This window comes from Mercenaria mercenaria, chromosome 6 (assembly GCF_021730395.1).
Source record: "Mercenaria mercenaria strain notata chromosome 6, MADL_Memer_1, whole genome shotgun sequence".
Taxonomy (NCBI): Eukaryota; Metazoa; Mollusca; class Bivalvia; order Venerida; family Veneridae; genus Mercenaria; species Mercenaria mercenaria.
The window spans coordinates 53,900,839-53,928,048 of NC_069366.1; the positions used below are offsets into that span (position 1 = coordinate 53,900,839).

Below are 27,210 nucleotides of genomic sequence, written 5' to 3' on the forward strand. Positions count from 1 at the left end.
CAACTGTTTTAAAGTTCAGTTATGACTTGAAATAGCTTGAATAGGTACAGTTTATTAGAAATATATCATATTACTACATTTCCTTTTAAATTTCTTTTGTGGCAAGGTATTACAGATTGTAACTTTATTTCATTAAAGGTAACCAGTGTAAATAAATCAATAGAAGATCTGAGGAAGATAGCATTTGACTTCACAGATTTGGCCGATCCAAGCTCAGGACCTTCCAGAAAGTCAGCAATAGCAAAAGATCTGAAAAAATTAGGATTTGCGGTAAGTTACTTTTGTTTGACTTCATATTTCAGATTAATGACAGTTTTCAATAATTGTTCTTTAAAGTAGTTTAGGAAGTTAACTGAATAGATAATAATTTAAGACATATGAGCCTGCCATGGGAAAACCCAACATAGTGGGTTCGACCACATTGACCGACCAGCCTGCGCTCTGCGCAGTCGGTCAGGCTCCATGCTGTTCGCTTTTAAACCTTTTAAATTTGAGAAACTTTACGAACAGCATGGATCCTGACCAGACTGCGCGAACGCAGGCTGGTCGGTCCATGCTGGCCCAAAAAGCCACTATGTTGTTTTTTCCCCATGGCACGGCTCATATTGTTGTAGTAAAAAATATGCTGGAAAAAGGGACTTGTAGAGTTCGTTGCAGTCACAGACAAAAATTTTAGTGTCAAATTGATGTAGAATTTTGATGTGAAGAACCCCTTTGGGCTTTTTTTACAAAAGGGAGGGGGTTCGGCAAGGTCCCCCCTTGCATTTGAAATAATTCTGAAGGGGACACCGGGGGTATCAATACGAAAAAACCCTTTGGTAAAAAGTGTTTATGACTCATTCATTTAAAAATGTGTGAGGTCGGGAGGTTCTCCCTTACAGCAAACTGTTTTCTGTGTTGATTTGATTGAAGAAAATATTCTGAAACCATTAAAATTTTTGTTCTCTAAGCTATTCATGACCATTTTCATTTATTAATTTTTTTATGACTTTCTTTTGTTTAAAACAGCTTTTTGTATTTTCAAAAGACTTTTTTTAAAACGAATTAAATTAAATTTACATATAATAGGATGTATTTACTTTTCTAGAACCGACAGATCCTGTCAGGACTTTAAAGCTGCCCACCGATTTTTAGCTTTAGATAATATGGTTTATTTTGTAAGTACTAAAAACTTATAAAAGGGGGAAAAAATTTTTTTGTGGGGAAAAAAAAAATTGGGGCCGGATTTTTTTTTTTGGGCGGAATTCCTTTTTTTTGGAACTGGGTACGAGAAAAACCCCCGGACGGATGAAAAAGTCGACCACCGAAAATACGATGCAAGGTTTATTTAAAAATTGAACACACCTTCTAAAATTTTCCCACAAAACCCAAACTTTGTAAACAAAAACAAATTGGCAAATTTTCTGAAAAAAAATGACTTAATTTTTTTGATAAAAAATTTACCCCCAAAATTACTGAGGAAGGGTGTTTTTTGCGCAGCCCCTGTCAAACTAAAGGGGCCTGACATTGGGCCCCACTTTGATAACTGATACAAAGACTGTTGCATTTTTTTGGGAAAGTTCAATATAATAATACGAAAAAATTTTGTAAATGACAAAGTGGTCGAATTTACACATCAACGTTCAAACAGTCCCCATTTTCAAACCCTTCGGGGCCTCACTTTGTGCGAGTTTGCTTACTAATAAAAAATTTTGATTTTTTAAAAGTTTCAGAAAACAATAAACTTCATTGATACCAACCATTGATTCAATTCGAAATAAAAAAGTTTCGGGAAAAAACCCTTTCTTTTCAAGTTTATCACATACCATATAATTTATTAATTTCAACCTTTTAAATAAAGTGAATAAAATTTTTCTTTTTTTTTAGGGGTTACAAAACTTTTTTCCCACAAAAACTTCTCAGTACCTGCATTTTTTGCTTTTCATCTTTTGAAACTTTTGAAGGTACCCTATTGAGAAAATGATACCGACTGTTGGTACTGTAAATGTTCTTACCTGACATAGCAACATGCACACATTCCATTGGCAGCATCTTGCTAACTGCTTGTTTATTTTTGACATCAACATTTTATACAAGAACTCCAATCTTGACCCTAACCCCGCAAATTTTCTAAAATGCTGGCCCCTCTTTCAATTTTGAGTACATCACTTTTATTAAAAGGGGGGTTTTCACTGAAAATTTACGACTGAATAGCAAACAGACCGTGCAGACCAAGATCAGCCTGCACGGATGTGCTATCTTTTTCTTGTGTATAGCTTGCACAAAGTTGAAAACCAGACCTGAACTTTGTGATTTCAGGTTGTTTTAGAGAACTGTGGTCGAGCCAATGAGCAGGATTGTCCGTTCGTTCAAGCGAGTATCAGGCTGACCAAAATACTTTGTGATCTCTTAAAGATTGGAGAAAGTCGTAAGTATTTGTTTAGTTTATGTTAACTTCTTTAGGCTCATGAGGGCCAGCATACTTACTATAAATCATTTCATTGTGTAGACATGAAATTTCATGGTTTAATAGGGATATAAGTTTTGCATTTTTACCTTTGAACTTCAAGTGAATGGGAATTTTACTGCATGGTTGGGATTAGATTTCTTGGGTTGACTTGACCACGAAACCCACAAAAATAAGTCCCTTATTAGTGTTAATGATTTCACATTCGAATTTGCTTGTTTCTGTTAAAACACGCTTACGCTAAAATGATGTCACATCACCGAGCAATGATGTTAGTGTTTTCATTGCAACCAAGAAAGGGTGCTGCTAAAATTTATCTTCTGTTTCAGTTAAGGGCATTCTAGAAACATAATAGTGTATAGCAAAATCATGTTTTAAGTTATTACACTGAAAATTTTTAATTAAACACAGAAAATCATTATACATTGCCAGAAAAATTTTCACTCGGGGCTACACCCTAAAAAAAAAATTTAGTCTGGGGAAATTAAAACCTTTTTTTGCATGTTAAAATAAAAACTTTCTATACATTATTTTTTAAGTAGTTTGATGAAAAATACAAAACCATCGTCTAGGGGTAGCAAGTTCATCCGCTGAAGGCAAATATTGTTGATATGAGTTCTCAAATGAGGAGTGAATTCATTGTTTCTTTCCCCCGTTTTCAAAAAAAGGGTAAAACTTGAAAAAAACCATAAAAATCTTGAAAAAAAGAAAAATTTGTATGTTCTACATAAAAAATTATAAAACTGTTGTTCACTTACCAAACCGAGATCAGTGTTTAAGTGAAAAGTTTTTTTGGTGTTAAAAAAGGGAAAAGATTTTAGTCTGACTTTGAAATGAATATCCCCTTTATTACCAACCTTTCTTTTTTCACCATGATGATGAGCATTTTTACTACCCATTTTTTTAAAAACGGGAAAAACCCTTTTAAAGGGGAGTTTTTCTCTTACTGTAACAACCCCCTTAATAAACATGGAAAAAAATGAGGGCTTCCAAAGAAGATTTCCCAAAAGTGGTCATCAGGTTTTTTTACTTAGGGTTTTATTTCAATTTTGAACATTTTTAAAAAGCTTTAGGGGCTTGAAACCTGTACACAAGTAAAATTTCATACATGTGAATAACCATCCACCAGCTTATGGAAGGTGGGGGTTCTACTCTTACCCGGTTTAAGTGCACTGAAGCTTCCTTAACCTTAAAATGTTGGATATTTGCCTTTGGGCCCTTTAAATTTGTTCCAACGCAAAAAACCCACTCAACATATACAATAGAACGACAGTAACAAAAATTTGAAAATTGCATTTATGATGTGGGTTAACCCAAAGGGGGCTTGCCCCCAAATAAAAGTACATTAAAAAATTTCAAAAACACATATAAAATTTACAAATTATCAGGAGCAAAAATCATACTTTTCAGTACATTTTAAGATAAAAGGGTGTTTTTTTAAATACTGCCAAACTCTTTAAATTTACTTAGCTTTTATTTAAAAAAAACATATCTAAAACATGTTTACTTTAAAATAAATTCACTGTTTGGATTTTCAGATGCAAAGGAATTATATCACAAGGGCACACCCCCGAGTGATATAATAATCCACATTAAAACACAATGATTTTATTCACGACAAATCACTAAGATATATTATTTAAATTTTTAACACGTAAAGGGTTTTATTATCGCGTCCTTGATGATTCCATCAAATATTGCCTGACCCTTGATTCTTTTCCAGCCGCCGCTACCGTTAAAGCTATGACAATAATTGTGTGTGAAAAGATAAATTTTAATCCCCCGCCGGGCGGAGGGATTATGGAATGGCTGCTCCGTCCTTCCCCGCCCCCCGTCCTTCCGTGCCCGCAAAATGATGGTTAATGACTGCTAAGGGACTTTCTCTTTGATGTCATTCTTCCCGTTCGTTTATGTGACTATTTTTTTTTTTTATGTGACTGTTAGAACAATAGAGAGAACAAGGGGGAGCACATAAAGACCGTTTTTTTAGAACTTTTTCCTCCGTCCGTAACAAATTCGTGTCCGGTCCATATCTCCCAAAACCCCTTGAAGGGTTTCATGAAACTTGGGGCAAATGATCACCTCACAAAACGATGTGCAAACCCAGAGTCAGCCGTCGTTCAAGGTCAAGGGCACAACTCAAGGGCAAAGGGTTTAGCCCGCCATTTTGTGTCCGCCTATAGCCCTAAACCCCCTTTAAGGAAATTTTTAAAACTTGGGGCAAAAAATCACCCACAAGACGATTGCAGAACCCATATAGCCTCCGGCCAAGGGCAAGGCACAACTCAAGGGCAAAAGGTTTTTAGCCTTCCCTTTTGTGTCCGCTCTAATCTCTTAAACCCCCTTAAGGAATTTTTATAAAACTTGGGGAAACGTCACCCAAACAAACATGTGCAGAACCCATATCAATCACCGGGGGGGGCCCAAGTCAAGGTCACAACTTAGGGTCAAAGGTTTGAACCTTCCATTTTGTCCGCCTATATCTCCAAAACCCCCTTAAGGGTTTTCATCAAACTTGGGTCAAAAAGATACCTCACAAGGGGATGTGCGAACTTATGAGTCAGCCAGTCGCTCAAGGTCAAGGGCACAAAGAAGGTCAAAGGTTTTTAGCCTTCCTTTCGTGTCCACTCTAATCCCTAAACCCTTGAAGGGAATTTATAAAACCTGGGGCAAATATACCCCATCAAGACAATGTGCAAAATTAGAGTCAACGCCACTGAAGGTCAAGGTCACAACTACGGGTCGAAGGTTTGAGCCTTTTATTTGGTGTCCACTCTGTATCTCCAAACCCCTTGAAAGGGTTTTCACAAACTTTGGGGCAAAAATCACCTCTCAAGAACTCATGATCACCGCAACTCAAGCAAGGGCACAACTGAAAGGGCAAAAAGGGTTTTAGCTCTGTATCTCCTAAAAAACCCCCGAAAGGATTTTCATGAAACTTGGTCAAAAAGACATCATCAAGACTTGGCAAATTTTATAGTCACCGGCAGTTCAAGGTCAAGGTCACGCTAAAAACAAACGTTTTACCCTTTCACTATCCCAAACATGGCGGGTTTAGCGCTTTCAGACTGCCGTTAATAATAACACACAGTTTTTTAGCCTTCTTTTTTTAATAGGAAAAAAAAATTGGGTTTGTTTTAAAAAAAATAAAATTTTCTTTAACTCCAGACATTACACAAACACATTTTTAAAAAGGTGGACCTGGAATGGCAAACATAATTTCCTCCATTTTTTTATTCTTTTATGGGGATTTCATTGCCATTTTGTATTCTTGTATGGCATTTCATTGCCATTTTGTATTCTTGTATGGCATTTCAACATTCTTTGGATGATACTGTAGCTTAAACAAGTACCTGGCTTTCTGTTCATACCAGGGAATGCCAAAATCACATACCCTTGATACGTAATTGATCTGAAAATCTGAATCGTCTTTAGGGTTCCACCGCCTCAAAATGAAAATAATTAATTATTCCAGGTACTGAGTGTAGTCAATGAGCAGATAACCCGAGCCTTGGACAAGAGTCAAATGCCAAAAACATTTGAGCAGTTCAAGATCAGACTTGGACATTTGGCATACCCCGAGTTAAAGAAAATTTGGGAAGCAGAACGGCAGAAAAAAGATGAAAGTAAAGCTCAAGCTAAACCTATCTTTGATTAATTTCTTTTCAAATAATGAATACTGCCCCACTGTAGTGTTGGATGGGGAAATTTGTCAGAGTTGATTCTTTGTTTTTGAGCACCCCGGTGATTGTTCGGTGACTGTAAGTTGAAATCCACAAACCCCGCAAATTTCCTTCCCACCCATTTGAAAAAGTTTTTTCTGTAATGACGACAATTAATAATTAAAAACACAGGTTTGCTAAGGAAAGGACAAAAATTAAATACCCATATGGTTTGAATAATTCCTGAAAGATTAGAAGTTTGGGTGGTTGGTAATGATCCGGTAACTGTCTGGGTAGTTTGTAAGAATGTTAAGCTATAGTTCAGAAGCTTCGCTTGAATACTGGGACATTATTTTTCACACACAAATAATCGATACAAATTTTAACACATAAATTTTTAAAACAATTTCAGAAGTTTTCTCTTTTTGACCAGGTACTTTTTCTTGTCCCTAGTGACTTAGGATGAATTGACTTTAGACACATTGTGACCACTGATTAGATCCATCTTGCCGTGGGATCATGGGGTTAGCTGAAATGGTTTTTACTCTTGGGGGGGGGAAAATTGCATGATTTCTTGGGGTTTTAATTGGAAAAAAAAGAAAGCAAAAAGCAGTAGCCGGGAAGAAAACGTTTAAATGTATTTTTGACTATAAAATGGGGAAAAAATTTAAAAATTTAAAATATGAAATAAAGAAAAAAAAAATTTATTTTTTTTGCATAAGGATTTAAAAATTTCACTGGTGAAACACCACCTCTAGTTTTTTCACCAAAGTTAGTTCTTTTTAAAAACATTGTTATTCATCTAATGTTCCCTTTGGGGAAAGGATTTTGACTTTTATTTTAAAACATGATTTATATTTTAGGGAACTGAAGCATGATTTAAAACCCGAGTTTTAGAGCTGATACGTAAACATAGACTCGCCCTCTAAAGGGGGACAAGATTTTTCCCAATTTTTAAGCTAGAGGGAACGAGTTAAAAGTAAGAAAATTTTTTTGTTGCCCTATTGCATCTAAAACAATAACCCTTAGCATGCTGGACACGATTTATTCTGCCTTTGCGACCAGTTAGATCATGATCACCGCACATCCCTGCAGTTTGATCATGACGCACTGTTTCCCATTCTTCAAATCTTTTTTTGAAACCCTTTTAATTGTCAAGGACTGTAAATTGGAAATGGACAATTTTTTGAAATTTAGAAGGGAAAGGCTAATGATATGTATGGGTTGGGGGATGGCAGAAATTAAAAGGGTTTTATTTGGGTATGTTGTTATTCAGGTTGATTTCAGCTGGGGAGGCAGCATCTGACAGTGGCTTTCAATACAGTCTGCATACTTGGTATTTTGCAAGCCTATATGGAGACCTAGTTTGGGATTGTATTTAGGTTTCCTGGGGTCAAGTTCTTGGTTACTGTTGCTAAAAATTGTCCAAAAAAATCTGCTCAATAACTCTACTTAGAAATGAGATGTTGCAATGAAACTTTGTTTTATGAACTTATTGCAATTAAGGTCAATGATGTCAAGGTCACTGTTTCTAAATATATATAAAACAGTTATATCTGGACATACACATCTTTAAAGATATTTTCCTTGCCACTATATCAGTTTCTTATGTACTTTCCAGAGCAACAAACTCTTTATAACAGACAAATTTCTGAGTTCTTAGAAGTGTTGCTCTATAGAAATTGCACTATATGTAAATTCTTCCAGAAAGAGAAGATGTATGAATGATAAAAAACAAAAAAAACTACGAAATGTTTCTGAGTATTTATGGAAAGTAAAACACATGTTTGTCTTGAAAATGAATGGAGGTATGTCAGATCCTGATATACTGGTTTGAATTAATCATATTTACTGCAATCTTGAGTAATTCGAAAGATTTCCAGTTGTAAGGAAGTTTGAATGCTAGGAATTATAAATATAATGAACTGATATTGAAAATGTATATAGGTACTTGTGCAGCTCACAAGTGTTGATGATATTGTTTCTATCAGTAACAGCCTGCAGTATTGTTGCAAGCTTAACCCCCATCATGCGAACCGATGATTCTGCCTTTGCGACCCAAAATAGATCATGACGCCGCACAAACCGGGAGTTGATTATGATCTCACGTCCCCATTCAGACAGTATCTTTTTGATAACACCCCCCTTTTTAAAAGTTCTGGACAGTCCAAATTGAAAGATGGGCAAGTTCATAATAGAAATTTAGCAGGCCAAGGGTTAATACCTGTAGCATGTATCTAAAAGTGAATGTAACCCATTAATCATATAGAAAACAATTAGTCAGTCTAGTTTAGACTAAGAAATGAAGTATGCCATTCTTGGAAAAGGATAGAAATGAAATAATGTGAAATTGCATTTGTTTGTTTCATTATAAGGTTGTAGATTGGTGCAACCACAAAAATTTTTCCCAAAAAAGAATCTCAACAAAAAAATTACTGTAACTTTTTTCACAGTTTAACTTGATGTATTTTCCCCAAAAATTATTAGATTAAGACATGAGTGAATGCATTCAGCTGAGGGTTTCAATCATTATTTGAGCCCGCAATGAAAAACCAAAAATGGTTTGCACCCCATGGTCCCCAACCCCCTGCCCTCTGCGCAGCTGGCGGATCCACTGTTTTACTAACGGTTTTTCCCATTTTCAAAAAGGGTTTTTAAAGCAAAAAGATGGGTCCTGACCAGACTGCCAATGCAGGGTGGTCTGGATCCATCGGTCGCAAACCCCTAGTTGGTTTTTTCATGACGCGGGGCCCTTTTAATAAATGCCGGAGGTTTACAACTTACGTTTTCACATAATTCAAAATTACTTGTAAAAATTTTTGTCTGAAGTTTTAAATACGATGTATGAGGATATACCTGTAGCAAGCATTCCGTTAGATTTATTGGACAATTTTTAATAGACTCTTATTATGTACATGTATTGGTACTATTAGGAAATCGCATCCTGCCTAATAATATGAAAAAAAAATCACTAAAAATGTAGAAAGAATAATGAAAGTGTTAATTGTATGTATAACAAAGGAAATTTTTAAGATATGGAAAAACAAATACTGTGAAATCATTAATGCTTTTGGGGGGGTAATCAATCGACTAAAGAATAACCTATTTCGCTACCAAGGAACTAAACGACCTATTCTTGCCTCGTTCTGACGACCCATTCGCTAGCCAACAGAGCCTAGCTTTCAAAATTTGCAAATCACCCGTAGCCTTTACTTTTTAATATTTACAAAAATTTTTATGTCGTATTTTGCGATGACCGTTAGCTCAGCGGTAGGGCCACTTGCTTGTAACGAGGGGGCCCGGGGTTTGGCCCTAAAATAACTGCATATTTTTCTTACTCTTTCCCAACAAGTCGTCTGATTTGGTTAAAATAAAAAAAGCAAACTGGAAATCCAAAATAAAAAGAAGACAAGGGAAAGGGTCTTCCAGATCTCGTTAGAAGATCAATACTTCAGTCAATTTGGGGGGCTAATTTTCGTGGTTTCATGTTTAGACAAACCACGAAATTTAAACCCAAGAAAAAAAAATTTCCCATTTATTTTTTTTCAAAAGGTGAAAAACCACGAAATTTATACCCTGAAATTTGCTGTTTTTTACCAAAAACCCTGAAATTTTTGTGCTGTAAATTTTCGGGATAAGTCGCTTGTCCTACGTCTAGTGGGGATGTTCTAAAAAAATCTGAATTTTTTATAACTCCTTCTTAAACAAAATGTAAGAATGTGGGAGTTTGGGGGTGGGGTTGGGGGGAAAATTTTTTGTTTTTTTATGTGCATTTTATGGGTCATGTGTGCTTTGGTAGACTACACTTAAAAGTTTATTTTTTTAATAATAATGATTTAAACTGTTGTAATGGTGTATACCCCAGGTACTAATGCTAAACATATGGGTCACAGCAGTCACGGTAAGGAGTACTGTAAACTCATATACTCACGGAGGTCAGAGTTACTTTCAGTTAAAGTCAGTAAAGTGATGGGAAAAAAGTGATTGGGGAAAAAAAACACCATGAAAGAATATAAGGAGAAAGTTTCATATAGCTGTGGTCTTGATGATTTAAAGAAAGATAGATTTATAAAGGAAACACTGTTGTATATGCCAAGAAATTTGCTCTTTAAAGCACAATAGTTTAACCAAAATTATACATTTTTCTCCTATATCCTTACCATGGTATAAAAACTGGATAAGTGCTGTTTATTTCATTGCACTTATCCTCTCTTTGTGCTGAGGTGAGGATGTGTCTACAGTTAAAAAAAGGAATTGACAAATTAATTGTTTAGTTTCTGCTCCATGATTAATTATGAGTTTATAGTGCTGTGTGTCAACAAAATGACAGGCTTTTGTGAAATGATTTGGCCATGTTTTGTCTCCTAAGGAGCAGTGATATTCATTTGGCTTGTGTTTCTGGTTTTATAACAGGAATATTATTATGTCTTCCACCACACAGTGGTGTGGGAGACATATTGATTTACTCCATCTGTGTGTCTGTCTGTGTGTGTGTGTGTCTGTCTGTCACAAAGCTTGTCCGCACTCTAAGCCGAACATTTCTCATCCGATTTTCATCAAACTTGAACAAAATGTGTTTGACCATAATACCTCAGCCAAGTTCGATAACTAGCCAAATCAGTCCAGGCATATTGGAGTTATGGCCCTTGAATTACCAAAAATCAGCAATTTTACTCTTGTCCACACTCTAAGTTGAACATTTCTCATCCAATCTTCACCAAACTTCAACGAAATGTGTTTGACCATGAGACCTCAGCCAAGTTTGATAGCTAGCCTAATCGGTTGAGGCATTTTGGAGTTACGGCCCTTGAATTACTGAAAAATCGCCCATATTACTCTTGTCCGCACTCTAAGTCAAACATTTCTCATCCGATCTTCACCAAACTTGAACAAAATGTGTTTGACCATAAGACCTCGGCCAAGTTCGATAACTAGTCAAATTGGTCCAGGCATTTTGGAGTTACAGCCTTTGAATTACTGAAAAATCGGCCTTTCTACTCTTGGCCACACTCTAAAGTCGAACATTTCTCATGCGATCTTCACCAAACTTGAACAAATTGAGTTTGACCATAAGACCTCGAACAAGTTCGATAATGAGCCAAATCGGTCCAGGCATTTTGGAGTTCTGGCCCTTGAATTTTAGTGAGTAAACAGTATATAGAGACTGACTTGCTATTTAGATGATTAAGCAGTTGTGGGAGACATTCGCTTTTCTCAAAAACAGCTCTAGTTTAAACAGGTTTGAAGTAGAGAGCTAGTAGCCTTATATAAACTTGTAATAGCTTATTATACCCCTAGATCAAAGGATATGGAGACTATTATACTGGAGTCACATATGTTCATCAATATATTTGTTTTTTCCATGTCGGAATTTTTTTTGTTGGATTGTACCCCTTTTTTATACGCCCAAAGAGACGCATTATGTTAATACGCTGGTTCCTTATGTCCATTAGCAATTTCATGTCTGCTCTGTAACCCTTGAACCCCTTGAAGGATTTTGAAGAAACTTGACACAAATATTCACCACATCGAGACAACGTGCAGAGCGCATGTTTCGGATGGCTTGCTTGAAGATCAAGGTCACACTTAGGGGTCAAAGGTCATATGACTTTGTTTTGTGTCCGCTCTGTAACTCTTGAACTGCTTGAAGGATTTTAATGAAACTTGGCACAAATGTTCAACTCATGGAGACGACCTGCAGAGCGCATGTTTGGATGGCTCACTTCAGGGTCACGGTCACATTTAGGGGTCAAAGGTCATACCTACGGGCGTATATTGCTCTGCATTGCAATGTTCTTGTTTGGAATATAAATTTGTTTTATCAAGCATTTTCAGGGGGCATGTGGCATACAGTTTAATATCATTCTTGTTTTCCAGTACCCATAGACTAGCATATCACAAATACCAAACATTCTCTCAGATTCATCAACTTTTTGCTCAATATCTATGCTTGATCATGTAAGACTAACATTGTATGTATATGAATAGTCAGTTGAATATCCCTTGCATGCAGTTGTGATAGTTATTCTCATAAATGCAAATTATTTGTCATATAATCTAGGAGATAAAATCTTAATATTGTTAAAACTGTTTTTACTGGATCAATAACCTGTCCGCCAAGTATGTCATCCATTCAAAATAAAGTCATTACTTACTCTCTTTCATACCTACTTATAGATTTGATGTACAATATAACCTTTGTTAACATCATTTCCTGGGAGCAGATAAAGGCAGATCCTTTCTTTTCCATCAGGAACTATTTTTTATAACTTAACATCTCCAGAGCCACAACCTTTGAACAGTAGACACCTTTCAGTTCTTGGAGTTTACTCAAGAGACCTTTTATTTATACATATACACATATTTTGTGTGCTAACTGCTGCTATTAAGTTTAATAATAGCTTTCTGTCAGTGGATGCTGTGCTATGCAGTGTAATTGAATTGTTTTATTCTACTATGATGATAAAATGACCAATAAGTTATTGAAATGACACTACACAAATTATTGGTATTGATATCAATTTCTCAAGCTGAGCTGTTGTGATCAGCCTGTGTCTGTTATCCATCATTGTCATCAACAATGTTACTGTTTAACCCTTATCCTGCTAAATTTCTATAATGAACTTGTCCATCTTTCAATTTGGACAGTACCATTAACTGTTGAAAGGGGTGATTACCAAAACGATACTGACTGAATAGCGAACAGTGCAGATCATGATCAGACTGCATGGATGTGCAGACTGATCATGATCTACACTGGTTGCAAAGGCAAAATCAATCATGTCAAGCATGATAAGGGTTAAAAGCATTCTAGAGGTCATAATTTTGGCCCAATCTTAACTGGTTCTTCTGGGATGAAAAACTAGGTCACTAAGCCAAATAATGAAAATCTTTTGTAAACACAGCTGCATGGTCTACCTTATCTTCATGATACTCTGCCAGAATGGTTGTCTCTATGCTGTGCTTTGCAGTGTAATTGAATTGTTTTATTCTACTATGATGATAAAATGACCAATAAGTTATTGAAATCGAGGTCAAATTTGAAAGTGGGTTATCTAACATTGAAAACTAGGTCTCTAGGTAAAAAATTGAAAACCTTGGTAATACTTTAGGTCAACATTTTGTGCCTGATTGTAATGAATATTTATCAGAATGTTTCATGTCTCAATAAAATCTAGAATAAGTTCGAAACTGGGCTATCAGAGGTAAAAAAAAACTAGGTCACTCAGTCAAATCATTATAAAATTTTGTGAATACAGTACTAGCCATTTTTTGTACCTAGTCATTATACTGCAGTTGCAGTTTTAAAAATTCCTGCTCTTAAAAAGTCCTGAAAATGTGAAAATGTCCTGGAAAATACTTGAATTCATTACTGACCTTAAAGTCCTTAATAAGTCCTAAAAGCGCTTTAAAAATCCTGAAATTTAGTCAGTTTTCTATTTGTTAGAAACAATGTATAAATAGTGAATCTGGATCCATAAATGTATTGGTTGCAAAATACATCATTTGTACAAATGCGAATGTAATGGTACTGGTACCTAACTTGTTTGAAATTGGCATCCAGCTTTTGTGTGTTTGTATATTTTTTTTCTATGGAGTAATGTTTTTAAATCTGTGGCATCATATAAGTTGTTCTATGGGGTTATATAAGTAACTCTGTGGCACCATATAAGTTGTTATATTGGGTTATATAAGTAAATCTGTGGCACCATATAAGTTGTTGTATGGGGTTATTTCTGTAAATCTGTGGCATCACATAAGTTGTTCTGTGGGGTTATATCTGTAAATCTGTGGCACCATATAAGTTGTTATATTGGGTTATTTCTGTAAATCTGTGGCATCATATATAAGTTGTTATATGGGGTTATATAAGTAAATCTGTGGCACCATATAAGTTGTTATATGGGGTTATATAAGTAACTCTGTGGCACCATGTAAGTTGTTCTATGGGGTTATATAAGTAACTCTGTGGCACCATATAAGTTGTTCTTTGGGGTTATATAAGTAAATCTGTGGCATCATATGAGATGTTCTGTTTGGTTATATCAATAAATCTGTAGCATCATGCAAGTCTTTCTTTGGAGTTTTATCAGTAAATCTGTGGCATCATATAATTTGTTCATTGGGGTCATGTCAGAAAATCTGTTGCATCATGTCATTTGTTATGCTGGGTCATACCAGTAATTCTGTGGCAACATCTTTGGGAACTATCAGTAAATCTATTGCTTCATCCTAATTTTCTGGAACTATCAGTAAATCTATGGCATCATTTTAGTTAACATTCTGGAACTATCAGTAAATCTGTGGCATCATTTTAGTTAACCTTTGGAATTATCAGTACATCTGTGGCATCATTTTAGTTAATCTTCTGGAACTATCAGTAAGTATATCTATGCCATCATTTTAGTTAACATTGTGGAACTATCAGTAAATCTGTGGCAGCATTTTAGTTAATTTTCTGGAACTATCGGTAAATCTGTGGCATCATTTTAATTAATCTTCTGGAAATATCAGTAGATCTGTGGTGTCATCTGAGTTAACCTTTGGAGTCATATCAGTAAATCTGTGGCATCATATTAAATAATCTATTGGGTCATGTTGGTTATTCAGTGGCATCATATAAGTTGATCTGTGGGGTCATATAAGTAAATCAGTTGAATCATATCAGTATATCAGTTGCATCCTGTCAGTAAACCTCTTGGATTATATCAGTAAATCAGTTGAATCATATCAGTATATCAGTTGCATCCTGTCAGTAAGCCTCTTGGATTATATCAGTAAAACAGTTGAATCATATCAGTATATCAGTTGCATCCTGTCAGTAAACCTCTTGGATTATATCAGTAAATCAGTTGAATCATATCAGTATATCAGTTGCATCCTGTCAGTAAATCTCTTGGATTATATCAGTAAATCAGTTGAATCATATCAGCATATCAGTTGTATATCAGTTGCATCCTGTCAGTAAACCTCTTGGATTATATCAGTAAATCAGTTGAATCATATCAGTATATCAGTTTGTCATATCAGTAAGTCTGTGTTGTATCAATAAATCTGCATATTCTGTTATAGTGACATCTCAGAGAGCTGGTGAGTAATCCGTACACAGAGCTAGACATCTTTTTTTGTCTTATATAGTACCTGGACATTAATGATTTACATGATACAAAATTTCATTATTTATGCAAAATTTTCATAACTTATTACTTTTTTACCACTAATGCAATCTCAGATAAATGATGAAGAGTGCTTATTAGTAACTTCTTCTCTCAGCATTTTTTGGCAGTATAATTTTTATTTCAATAACTTGCTTTATTTGAAACTGTCATCTCTTCTCTTTCTTACAATGTCAATAGATTTCATTTGTCTTCACTGCTGCGGTAGCTACAGGTTGACTGAGGGAGGGCCTTTATGGCTTAAGTGGTCATGGTTTCTGGCATTGATTAACTTACAGGTCAACCTCACTTGTGTACGAATCCTTTCATATGAGGAATCCATCTAGTTCACTTGTTTACACACATGCCTGAAATAATTCATAAGGTGCAGTCAAATTTTCCACATTCCATTGAAAAAATGGAAATTGCACAGTGGGGATTAGACTTCATCTTACATCAAAAATCCAGTTTCTCCTTGTATCTATACATCTACTAGTTTTCTCTGCTTAGTTGCGCTTTAGATATATTTTGTTTAATATTTTTTACTCATTTTTATTGTCGAGCCCGCTTGCGGAAGCGAAGACATAGTTGTCCAAATGTCTGTTCGGTGTATGTGCGTGCGACCGTCCGTCCGGATTTGTTTGCCTGGACCATAACTTTGACATGCATGAAGCAATCTTGTTTATATTTGGTATGAATGTTAACCTCAGTGAGACGGAGTGTCATGCGCAAACCCCAGGTTCCTATCTCAAAGGTCAAGGTCACACTTACAGGTCAAAGGTCAAATTCAAAAATGACTTTGTCAGGAGCATTTCTTCTTCATGCATGGAGGGATTTTGATGTAACTTGGCACAATTGTTCACCATCATGAGTTGGAGTGTCACGCGCAAGAACCAGGTCCCTAGGTCTAAGGTCAAGGTCACACTTAGAGGTCAAAGGATACAAGAATGACAACTTTGTCCGGAGCATTTCTTCTTCATGCATGGAGGGATTTTGATGTAACTTGGCACAAATGTTCACCACCATGAGACAGAGTGTCATGCGCAAGAACCAGGTCCCTAGGTGTAAGGTCAAGGTCACACTTAAGGTCAAAAGTCAGATACAAGAATGACTTTGTTGTCAGATACAAGAGTGACTTTGTCTGAAGCATTTCTTTTTGATGCATAGAGGGATTTTGATGTAACTTGGCACAATTGTTCATCATCATGCGACAGAGTGCCATGCATAAGATCCTAGAATTACTTCCCTTTGTTGTTACTATAAATAGCTTATATTTGTAAAAAAATTTATTACTGGTCGTAGGGAAAAATCAAGACCACTTTTCTGTAGCACAACATGCATGTTACATCCAATTTTCAGGTGTATTTTGACCTATCTCTGCTTGTGCGGATTTTTGTGTGGACTTTGAATTTTTTTATATTTTTTTAAAAAAATTTTTTATACTTTTTTTTTAGATTTACGTTCCTTTGTTGTTACACTTTAAATAACTTATATTGTAACTTTTTGCAATCTCTTTTTTATTTGGCATAAATGTTTGCCTCAATGAGACAAGGAGTGTCCTGTACAACTCCCAGTCATTTTGACAGCTGGTGGGCTTGACATATTGCCTTTGGGCATCTAGTTTGTCTTGGATTGTGGAGCAAAATTTAAACACTTCAAGTAAACAGACGAGTTCTTAGAAAGAAATTTCCCCAGCTAGATATTGGTATAATGTGATGGTATACTGTAAAATCTGGAAAATAAGCGTATGTGCTTATAATAATTTTAGTGACATTTTTATGCGCTTATTTTTGATATGCGCTTATACTTAAGACAGAACTATGCGCTTATTTTTGATATGCGCTTATAGACAAGCCGTGTGCGCCTATTTTTGATATATTAGGAATATTGACAGTGCTTACCTTGGTTGAGAAAACGAAAATAAAACATGGTCATGGACGTGCGCAGTGAACTACTTCCTTTTATTGCATAGGCCTACAGTATTTATACATAATTAAAGCATAATAAACTTCATAAATTGCAAATAATGTTCAATCTCTCCGACCATTCAATAATTGTTTAACACTAAGATTGTAGCACTTTATCCATACTCTTTTCAAGGATTTACATAAGAATGACAAACTGTCATGACAGCTTTTCTGGTATTCAAACTTTTACTTTCATTTACTGAAAACATTTTCAATTCGAAAAGCATGATTATCGTAAATAATCATCATTTATCAGACAATAGACATTATAATCTTTTAACACCCACCAGCCATTCAACAGGTAAGAACACTTGTCACCTGTATTTATGATAAACAGTTATCACCGTATAATACAGTTAATTACATCTTTTTGCTGCATCTGTTGTTTGTTTACCAGTAATCAGATATGCGTCTACTTTCGAGACAAAATTATGGTAAGGGCATCACATGCGCTTATTATCCCATACGGAATAACGGTAAGGCCGTATGTGCTTACTTTTGATATGCGCTTATATTCGAATATGCGCTTATTTACCAGATTCTACAGTATTCTAATTATTCCATTAAAATTGGACCATTTTAGATATTTAGTTAAAGGGAAACACTTCTTATTGCAATATATAGGTGTTTTCTACATGTATGCATGTACATGAAGTTATGTAAGCAACAGGAAGTTACCTGAGCAATGGGAAGTTGCCTAAGCAATAATACTCCTATTATTCCTTTCTTTTTCAGATAGGTACCAGTTCTGGCGACTGTCACCAAATCACAAAGCCTTCCACTACGGCGATTGTACAGAGTCAGAGGAGCCAAGTCTAGAACAATTACAGAATAAAGTATCCGTAGTCGATATAAAGGAACTAGTCACCGGCAAAAACTGTTTACCTGTCAAAAATGCTAAAAGGGTATGTGCCAGTTTTAGTTATTGGAGACCTTCATTTTAAAGCCATGATGAAGTTATTAATTTGTAATTGGAAGTAAAATGAATTAAGTAAAAGTTTAGAACAAAACAGAACTAGACAGTAGTCAATTATCTACAATTTATCAATGATGCCACACCCACAGGCTGCGATGAAAAACTTATGATCAATGATAAAAACAGTTACCAGCCCAAATCAAACTGAAGTAAAAATACAGTGAATTATATAAGTACTTTTCATAGCAGAAGGCCAGTACATATATATTTGTTATGCCCCTGAAGGTGGGCATATTAAAATCACACTGTCCGTCTGTGTGTGCTTCCGTGTGTCCATGTAAATTCTTGTCCAGGCTGTAACTCTGCCATCCATAAAGGGATTTTGAAATAACTTGGCATAAATGTTCACCATAACGAGTCATGTGCAAGACTCAGATCCCTAGCTCTAAGGTCAAGGTCACACGTAAGAGGTCAAAGGTTAACAGGGTCTGTTTCGTGTCAATAACTCTGCCATCCTTGAAGGGATTTTGAAATAACTTAGCATAAATGTTTACCATAATGAGACGATGTGTTGTGTGCAAGATCCAGACCCTAAACTCCAATGTCAAGGTCACACTTAGAAGTAAAAGGTTAACAGGGTCTGTTTTGTGTCCTGCCCATAACTCTTCTATTCACCAAAGGATTTTGAAATTACTTGGCATAAATGAGACGATGTGTCATGCGCAAGATCTAGACCCCTAGCTCTAAGGTAAAGGTCACATTTAGAAGTTAAAGATTAACATGGTCTGTTTCTTGTCCAGTCCATAACTCTGCCATGGATGAAGGGATTTTGAAATTACATGGCATAAATGTTTCCTATAATGAGATGACATGTCATGCGCAAGACCCAGACCCCTAGTTCCAAGGTCAAGGTCACACTTACAAGTCAAAGGTTAACATGGTCTGTTTCTTGTCTGGTCCATAACTCTGCCTTTTATCAATGGATTTGAAAATAATTTGACACAAATGTTAACCATATTGAGAAGGTATGTTTTACTTTTGACCCGGGTCTGTCAGGTCAAGGTCAAGGTCACAAAATGATTCATACCTAAACTATTCTGGCATATTTTGCACAGACAACTGTAGCATTCTTGGGCTCACTTCGGGGGCATTTGTCACTAATAGTGACAGCTCTTGTTTTTTAGCTCACCTGAGCACAAAGTGCTCAAAGGTGAGCTTTAGTGATCGCCCTGTGTCCGTCGTCCGTCAGTCGTCAACAATTTGACTGTTAACACTCTAGAGGTCACAATTTTGGCCCAAACTTACTGAAACTTGGTCAGAATGTTACCCTTAATAAAATCTTGGACAGTTTGATATTGGGTCATCTGGGGTCAAAAATTAGGTCACCAGGTCAAATCAGGGGAAAAGCTTGTTAACACTAGAGGTCACATTTTTGGCCCAGTCTTAATGAAACTTGGTCAGAATGTTACCCTCAATAAAATTTTGGACGAGTTTGATATTGGGTCATCTGGGGTAAAAAACTAGGTCACCAGATCAAATCGAAGGAAAAGCTTGTTAGTCCCCTACTGGTTGAAAACCAGTTTCGGGGACTATAGGAATGCACTTTTCCGTCATTCCGTCTGTCCGTCCGTTCGTCTGTCCGTCCGTCCGTCTGTCCATCCGTCCGTCCGCAATTTCGTGTCCGGTCCATAACTCTGCCATCCATGAAGGGATTTTAATATTACTTGGCACAAATGTTCCCCATGATGAGACGACGTGTCATGCACAAAACCCGGACCTCTAGCTCAAAGGTCAAGGTCACAATTGGAGGTCAAAGGTCAACAGGGCTTTTTTCCTGTCCGGTCCACAACTCTCCCATCCTTGAAGGGATTTTAGTATTACTTGGCACAAATGTTCCCCATGATGAGATGATGTGTCATGCGCAAATCCCAGACCCCTAGCTCAAAGGTCAAGGTCACAATTGGAGGTCAAAGGTCAACAGGGCTTTTTTCCTGTCCGGTCCATAACTCTCCCATCCATGAAGAGATTTTAATATTACTTGGCACAAATGTTCCCCATGAGGAGACGACGTGTCATTCGCAAAACCTGGACCCCTAGCTTAAAGGTCAAGGTCACAATTGGAGGGCAAAGGTCAACAAGGCTTTTTTCCTGTCCGGTCCATAACTTTCCCATCTATGAAGGGATTTTAATATTACTTGGCACAAATGTACCTCATAATAAGACGATGTGTCATGCTTAACTTTCAGACCCCTAGCTCAAAGGTCAAGGTCACACTTAGCAGTCAAATGTTAACATAGCATGAACAGGGTCTGTTTCATGTCCGGTCCATAACTCTGATATTCATTAAGGAATTTTAATATCACTTAGCACAAGTGTTCCCCATGATGAGACGACGTGTCATGCGCAAATCCCAGACCCCTAGCTCAAAGGTCAAGGTCACAATTGGGGGTCAAAGGTCAACAGAGTTTTTTTCCTGTCCCGTCCATAACTCTGCCATCCATGAAGGGATTTTAATATTACTTGGCACAAATGTTCCCCATGAAGAGACAACATGTCATGCGCAAAGCCCAGACCCTTAGCTCAAAGGTCAAGGTCACAATTGGAGGTCAAAGGTCAATAAGGTTTTTGCCCTGTCCGATCCAGAACTCTGTCATCCATCAAGGGATTACAATATTACTTGGCATAAATGTTTCCCATGATGAGACGACGTGTCATGCGCAACACCCAATACCCTAGCTTAAATGTCAAGGTCACACTTTGAGATCAAAGGTCAAGAGGATTTTTTTCCTGTCCGGTCTATAACTTTGTCATGCAAAGCAGGATTTAGATATCAGTTGGCACAAATATTCCCCTTGATGAGACAACATGTCGTGCGCAAGAACCAGGTCCCTAGGTCTAAGGTCAAGGTCATATTTAGAGGTCAAAGGTCAAATTCAAGAATGACTTTGTACTGGACATTTCTTCTTTATGCATGGAGGGATTTTGATGTAACTTGGACCAAATGTTCACCACCATGAGGCACCCTTGTTTTTAGAATTACGTCCCTTGTTTTTACTATAAATAGATTTTATTGTAACTTTTTTATTACTGGCGGTAGAGAAAAATCGAGACCACTTTTCTGTGGTACAGCATGCATGTTACATCCAATTTTAGGTGTTATTTTGACCTATCTCTACCTGGTAAAGAGTTTCTTGTGGACTTGTATTATATAGATTTTTTTTTTTTTTTTTTTTTTTTAAAAAGATTAATTTCCCTTTGTTGTTACTATAAATAACTTACATGATAACATTTTTATAATCAGCCAAAAAAATTCAATATGAAAACAACTGTAGGTTTTTATATATATAAATTTTAATCCAAGTGTTTTGTTATAACATATTGTATCTATAGTACAATATTGTTTATACATCATTGACAGATATCAGTTCATTATGTTATACTGCAGTAGAGAAAATTAGGTGCCTTCCAGTAGGGGACTTTGTATTGCATGGCAATACTTCATTCACTTGTTAACACTCTAGAGGTCACATTTTTGGCCCAATCTTTATGAAACTTGGTCAGAATGTTACCTTCAATAAAATCTTGGACGAGTTTGATATTGGGTCATCTGGGGTCAAAAACCAGGTCACCAGGTCAAATCAAAAGAAAAGCTTGTTAACACTCTAGATGTCACAATTTGGGCCCAATCTTAATGAAACTTGGTCAGAATGTTACCCTCAATAAAGTCTTGGACATGTTCGATATTGGGTCATTCAGGATAAAAAACTAGGTCACCAGGTCAAATCAAAGGAAAAAGCTTGTTAACACTGTAGAGGCCAGATTTATTACTGTATCTTCATGAAACTTGGTCAGAATGTTAATCTTGATGATCCAGTTTGAATCTGGGTCATGTAGGATCAAAAACTAGGTCACCAGGTCAAATCAAAGGAAAACCTAGTTTACACTGTAGAGGCCACATTTATGGCCATATCTTAATGAAACTTGGTCAGAATGTTAATCTTGACGATCAGTAAGTCAAGTTCAAATCTGGGTCAGATGAGATCAAAAACTAGGTCACTAGGTCAAATCAAAGGAAAAGCTTGTTAACACTCTAGAGGCCACATTTATGACTGTATCTTCACGAAACTTAGTCAGAATGTTAATCTTGGTGATCTTTAGGTCAGATTCGAATCTGGGTCATGTCTGGTCAAAAACTAGGTCACTGGGTCAAATCGAAGGAAAAGCTATTTAACATTTTAGAGGCCACATTTATACCATATCTTAATGAAACTAGATCAGAATGTTAATCTTGTGGATCATTAGGTCAATAGGTCTGGTGAGTGATACAGGGCCTTCATGGCCCTCTTGTTTTAATTTTATGTACACATAAAAACACCTATTTAATAATTTTTCCTAAATTCAAATAGAAACTAGAATCTTGTATACAAAATGTACCTTTAAGCTTTTTACATAGTTCAGCTATGATCAATACTAAATTTGATGTTAAAATCCAGGTGAGCTTCAGCTATGAATATAGTCGAGAAAATAGTGAAAAATGAAGTTTTAAAACTTTAATAGATTAGCAATCTTACTGTAATCTTTATTTCAGCTCCAGCCAGAACTGGCATTTTCCATGGTGCTGGAATCTTCAAGATCAGACGAGGAAGTGGCACATCATTTTTTAGCTAACACAGAACAGGAATATATGATCTGGACTGATGGAATAAATGCATTACTCAACTTAAAAGTATGTTCATTTCGTTTTTCATCAGAATGCCGCCAGATATTTGTCAGAATATCGACCCACAGCTCTATATTTTACATTAGGATTGTACATCATGATTAACAAGTGAAAGGCTGTAAGAACAGAAAATATGAAATTTTGAGATTTTATATTCCCCTTCCCCTTCGGTGCTCCCATCCCAAACCCTTAAAGAATAAGGGGTATATTGTTTTGCTTACGCCCGTCTGTCTTTTGGTAGACACTGGTTTCTGATCAGTAGCTAGAGGATGCTTCATAGGCTGAAATTATTTTTATATTAATTGATATATCAAAAAGCAATGCAAACTTTTTTGCAAACATGAAATCTTAATAAAATAACATTTATTGGATTTTTACAAAAAAGCTGTTTATTACATGTACTGGTATCTTTTTCTAAATGTTGTTTAATACGTATTTCAGATGATTAGTCCAAAGACGAAGCAGGATATGGAAGTATTACTAAATATGGAAGTAAAGTTACGATTACTTGAGACAGAGGGAATTACAATTCCAAAAGAACCCCCACCCATCCCACCTCTACCTGCCAACTTCAATTTTGCTTACACTACAGCATAGTAATATCACAGACCTAAGACTTAATATCAACAGCTTGATTTCTGTCTATGTTGTACACTTGTTTTACATCTGTGCAGCCTTGGCTTACATCTGCACAGTTTTGGCTCATGGCTGTGTATACTTGGCTTAGTTGACCATCCAAAGATTTGATTTAATCAGCTCAGATTTATTTACACCAGCACAGAATGGGCTTTCTCAAGTGGATGGAAGAACTGATGAGATCTGTTGCGCTTAACGAATGGAATACCAACTGCTGACTATAAGACCAAAATACCACAGTGATTAAACAGTATGCTTACACTAGTTGGCATGAAATGTCATATTAGGGTAAAGGATGGTTTATAAACTGGTTCAGACTGTATTCTTGTACAGGTATTTGCAGATTTCACAGAGTTAAGCTGGAAATGTTCGAAGTATAAAACATGAACCTGATTGTATTTACATTAACTTATGAACTTTATTATATTAATAGAACTTTTTTCAGAAGATGTTTATTACAAGGTTCATGTGCAGAAGGGTGTTTTTTCATGTAGGCATACATGTATAAAACTTGAAATCTAGACCTCTCTGTCAAATGTATTCACATCTACATACATCTTGCATAAAAAAAACAAAGTGTACATGTATCACCTTCTGGAGTAGTGTTCCATTGGTTCAGATTTTATGCCTTATTTGTACAGTCAAAGAAGTAGAAAGTTACAAAATTACACTGCCTTCCATATTATGTTAATTAATATGCATACATATAAAATTGTATACAGAATGTTTAGTAGATTTTGTTTTTAAATAAGTAAAGATAGAGAATATTCCATATGTATGTTATGTTTAGGATATTGTAGAGAATATTTGTTTGTTTCAGTGTAAGATTTTAATATCTTTTACTGAGTGAACTTCAGATGCAATTTTTTCACAAGTGGCATATCCACAAGTGAAAATGTAAGGTCTTGGGTTCATGACTTCAAAGATATTTTGATTTTACATGTAAGATTATGTAAAGACAATAAAATATTCTTTTTATTTCTTGTTTTTATGCCCCCGAAGGGAGGCATATAGTTTTTGAACCGTCTGTCTGTCGGTCTGTCGATCTGTCCGCAATTTTCGTGTCCGGTCCATATCTTTGTCATCGATGGATGGATTTTCAAATAACTTGGCATGAATGTGTACCACAGTAAGACGACGTGCAGTGCGCAAGACCAAGGTCCGTAGCTCAAAGGTCAAGGTCACACTTAGACGTTAAAGGATAGTGCATTGATGGGCGTGTCCGGTCCATATCTTTGTCATCGATGGATGGATTTTCAAATAACTTGGCATGAATGTGTACCACAGTAAGACGACATGTCACACGCAAGACCCAGGTCCGTAGCTCAAAGGTCAAGGTCACACTTAGACGTTAAAGATCATTTTTCATGATAGTGCATTGATGGGCATGTCCGGTCCATATCTTTGTCATTGATGCATGGATTTTAAAATAACTATGCATGAATGTGTGACACAGTAAGACGATGTGTCGCGCGCAAGACCCAGCTCCATAGGTCAAAGGTATAAAACCTTGTGACCTCTCTAGAGGCCATAATTTTCAATGGATCTTCATGAAAATTGGTCTGAATGTTCATCTTGATGATAGCTAGGTCAAGTTCAAAACTGGGTCACGTGCGATCAAAAACTAGGTCAGTAGGTCTAAAAATAGAAAAACCTTGTGACCTTTCTAGAGGCCATATATTTCACAAGATCTTCATGAAAATTGGTCAGAACGTTCATCTTGATGATATCTAGGTCAAGTTCGAAACTGGGTCACGTGCCGTCAAAAACTAGGTCAGTAGGTCAAATAATAGAAAAACCTTGTGACCTCTCTAAAGGCCATATTTTTCATGGGATCTGTATGAAAGTTGGTCTGAATGTTCATCTTGATGATATCTAGGTCAAGTTCGAAAATGGGTCACGTGCGGTCAAAAACTAGGTCAGTAGGTCTAAAAATAGAAAAACTTTGTGACCTCTCTAGAGGCCATATATTTCATGAAATCTTCATGAAAATTTGTCAGAATGTTCACCTTTATGATATCTAAGTCAAGTTCGAAAGTGGGTCACGTGCCGTTAAAAACTAGGTCAGTAGGTCAAATAATAGAAAAACCTTGTGACCTCTCTAGAAGCCATATTTTCCATGGAATCTGTATGAAAGTTGGTCTGAATGTTCATCTTGATGATATCTAGGTCAAGTTTGAAAGTGGGTCACGTGCCGTCAAAAACTAGGTCAGTAGGTCAAATAATAGAAAAACCTTGTGACCTCTCTAAAGGCCATATTTTTCAATGGATCTTCATGAATGTTGGTCTGAATGTTCATCTTGATGATATCTAGGTCAAGTTTGAAACTGGGTCAACTGCGATCAAAAACTAGGTCAGTAGGTCTTGAAATAGAAAAACCTTGTGACCTCTCTAGAGGCCATACCCTTGAATGGATCTTCATGAAAATTGGTCAGAATGTTCACCTTGATGATATCTAGGTCAAGTTTGAAACTGGGTCATGTGCCTGAAAAAACTAGGTCAATAGGTCAAATAATAGAAAAACCTTGTGACCTCTCTAAAGACCATATTTTTCAATGGATCTTCATGAAAATTGGTCAGAATTTTTATCTTGATAATATCTAGGTCAAGTTCAAAACTGGGTCACATGAGCTCAAAAACTAGGTCACTATGTCAAATAATAGAAAAAACGACGTCATACTCAAAACTGGATCATGTGGGAAGAGGTGAGCGATTCAGGACCATCATGGTCCTCTTGTTTAAGTCTTTGCCTTTTTCAAAGTATATTTTTGATAAGAATTCAAGATTATAATTAACATATATACTTCTGCATTGAAGTATTTTTTCATACGATTTGGATGTTTGATCTAACTTTTCAGTTATCCACAGAAAAACATGTAATAAAACTGTTTTTATAGCTTTAAATGTGCAATATGTTTTATTAGCTCATTAGAGCCTTTCTGTGTAAAGGCCTTGTATGTTTGTTATTATAAATGTACCAAGCATTAATTTTGTTTTTGCTTTTCTTGTTTTGTAGTCTTCCTTTGAAATGTGAGTTATAAACTGGGAAATTTTAAAAAGGTCACATCTCAATATAAGTTTTCAACATTGCTTTTAAGCAGATTCTTAAGTGACAATATTTTTATTATGCCCCCGGCATCTACTGATGCGGGAGGCATATAGTGATTGTCCTGTCCGTTCGTCCGTCCGTACGAGGTTAACCAAATGGGACCGTTTCGTCTAGCATCAATACCCCTTACTAGAATGACTTGATACTAATGCAGATGTAACCTGTGACCATTCCTCATCTTCAAACATCACTTGACCTTAACCTTGACCTCGTTTTGGACTTAAGTTGCTTTGTATGGGCCATCTCTTGGTTAACCAAATGGGACCATTTCCTCTAGCATCAATACCTCTTACTAGAATGACTTGATACTAATGCAGATGTAACCTGTGACCATTCCTCATCTTCAAACATCACCTGACCTCAGTTTGACCTTGACCTTGTTTTGGACTTAGGTTGCTTTGTATCGACAAGGATGCCACCGGGGGCATCAAGCGTTTATTGAACGCAGCTTCTTGTTTTAACCCTTAGCCTGCTGGTGGCAAGTGATTCTGCCTTTGCAACCAGTGCAGACCCATCTGTGCAGTCTTATCATGGTCTGCACTGTTCACCATTCAGTCAGTATCTTTTTGAGAAGCACCCCTTTTAACCCTTTACTCCAG

The 27,210-nt window shown here is 36.3% G+C and overlaps 1 protein-coding gene across 1 annotated transcript in view; it reads left to right on the forward strand.

Annotated features, from left to right (window-relative positions):
* LOC123548863 (engulfment and cell motility protein 1-like) overlaps positions 1 to 26,798 on the forward strand; it is a 70,179-nt gene extending 43,381 nt beyond the window's left edge. Inside the window, exons 12-19 of the mRNA XM_053546818.1 lie at positions 139 to 270; positions 2,299 to 2,407; positions 3,415 to 3,455; positions 5,922 to 6,102; positions 9,974 to 10,009; positions 17,966 to 18,135; positions 22,735 to 22,872; positions 23,308 to 26,798. Of these exons, the coding sequence (XP_053402793.1) occupies positions 139 to 270; positions 2,299 to 2,407; positions 3,415 to 3,455; positions 5,922 to 6,102; positions 9,974 to 10,009; positions 17,966 to 18,135; positions 22,735 to 22,872; positions 23,308 to 23,463 (963 nt within the window). The 3' untranslated portion in view covers positions 23,464 to 26,798. The remainder of the gene's footprint in view (positions 1 to 138; positions 271 to 2,298; positions 2,408 to 3,414; positions 3,456 to 5,921; positions 6,103 to 9,973; positions 10,010 to 17,965; positions 18,136 to 22,734; positions 22,873 to 23,307) is intronic.
* The last annotated feature ends 412 nt before the right edge of the window (positions 26,799 to 27,210 follow it).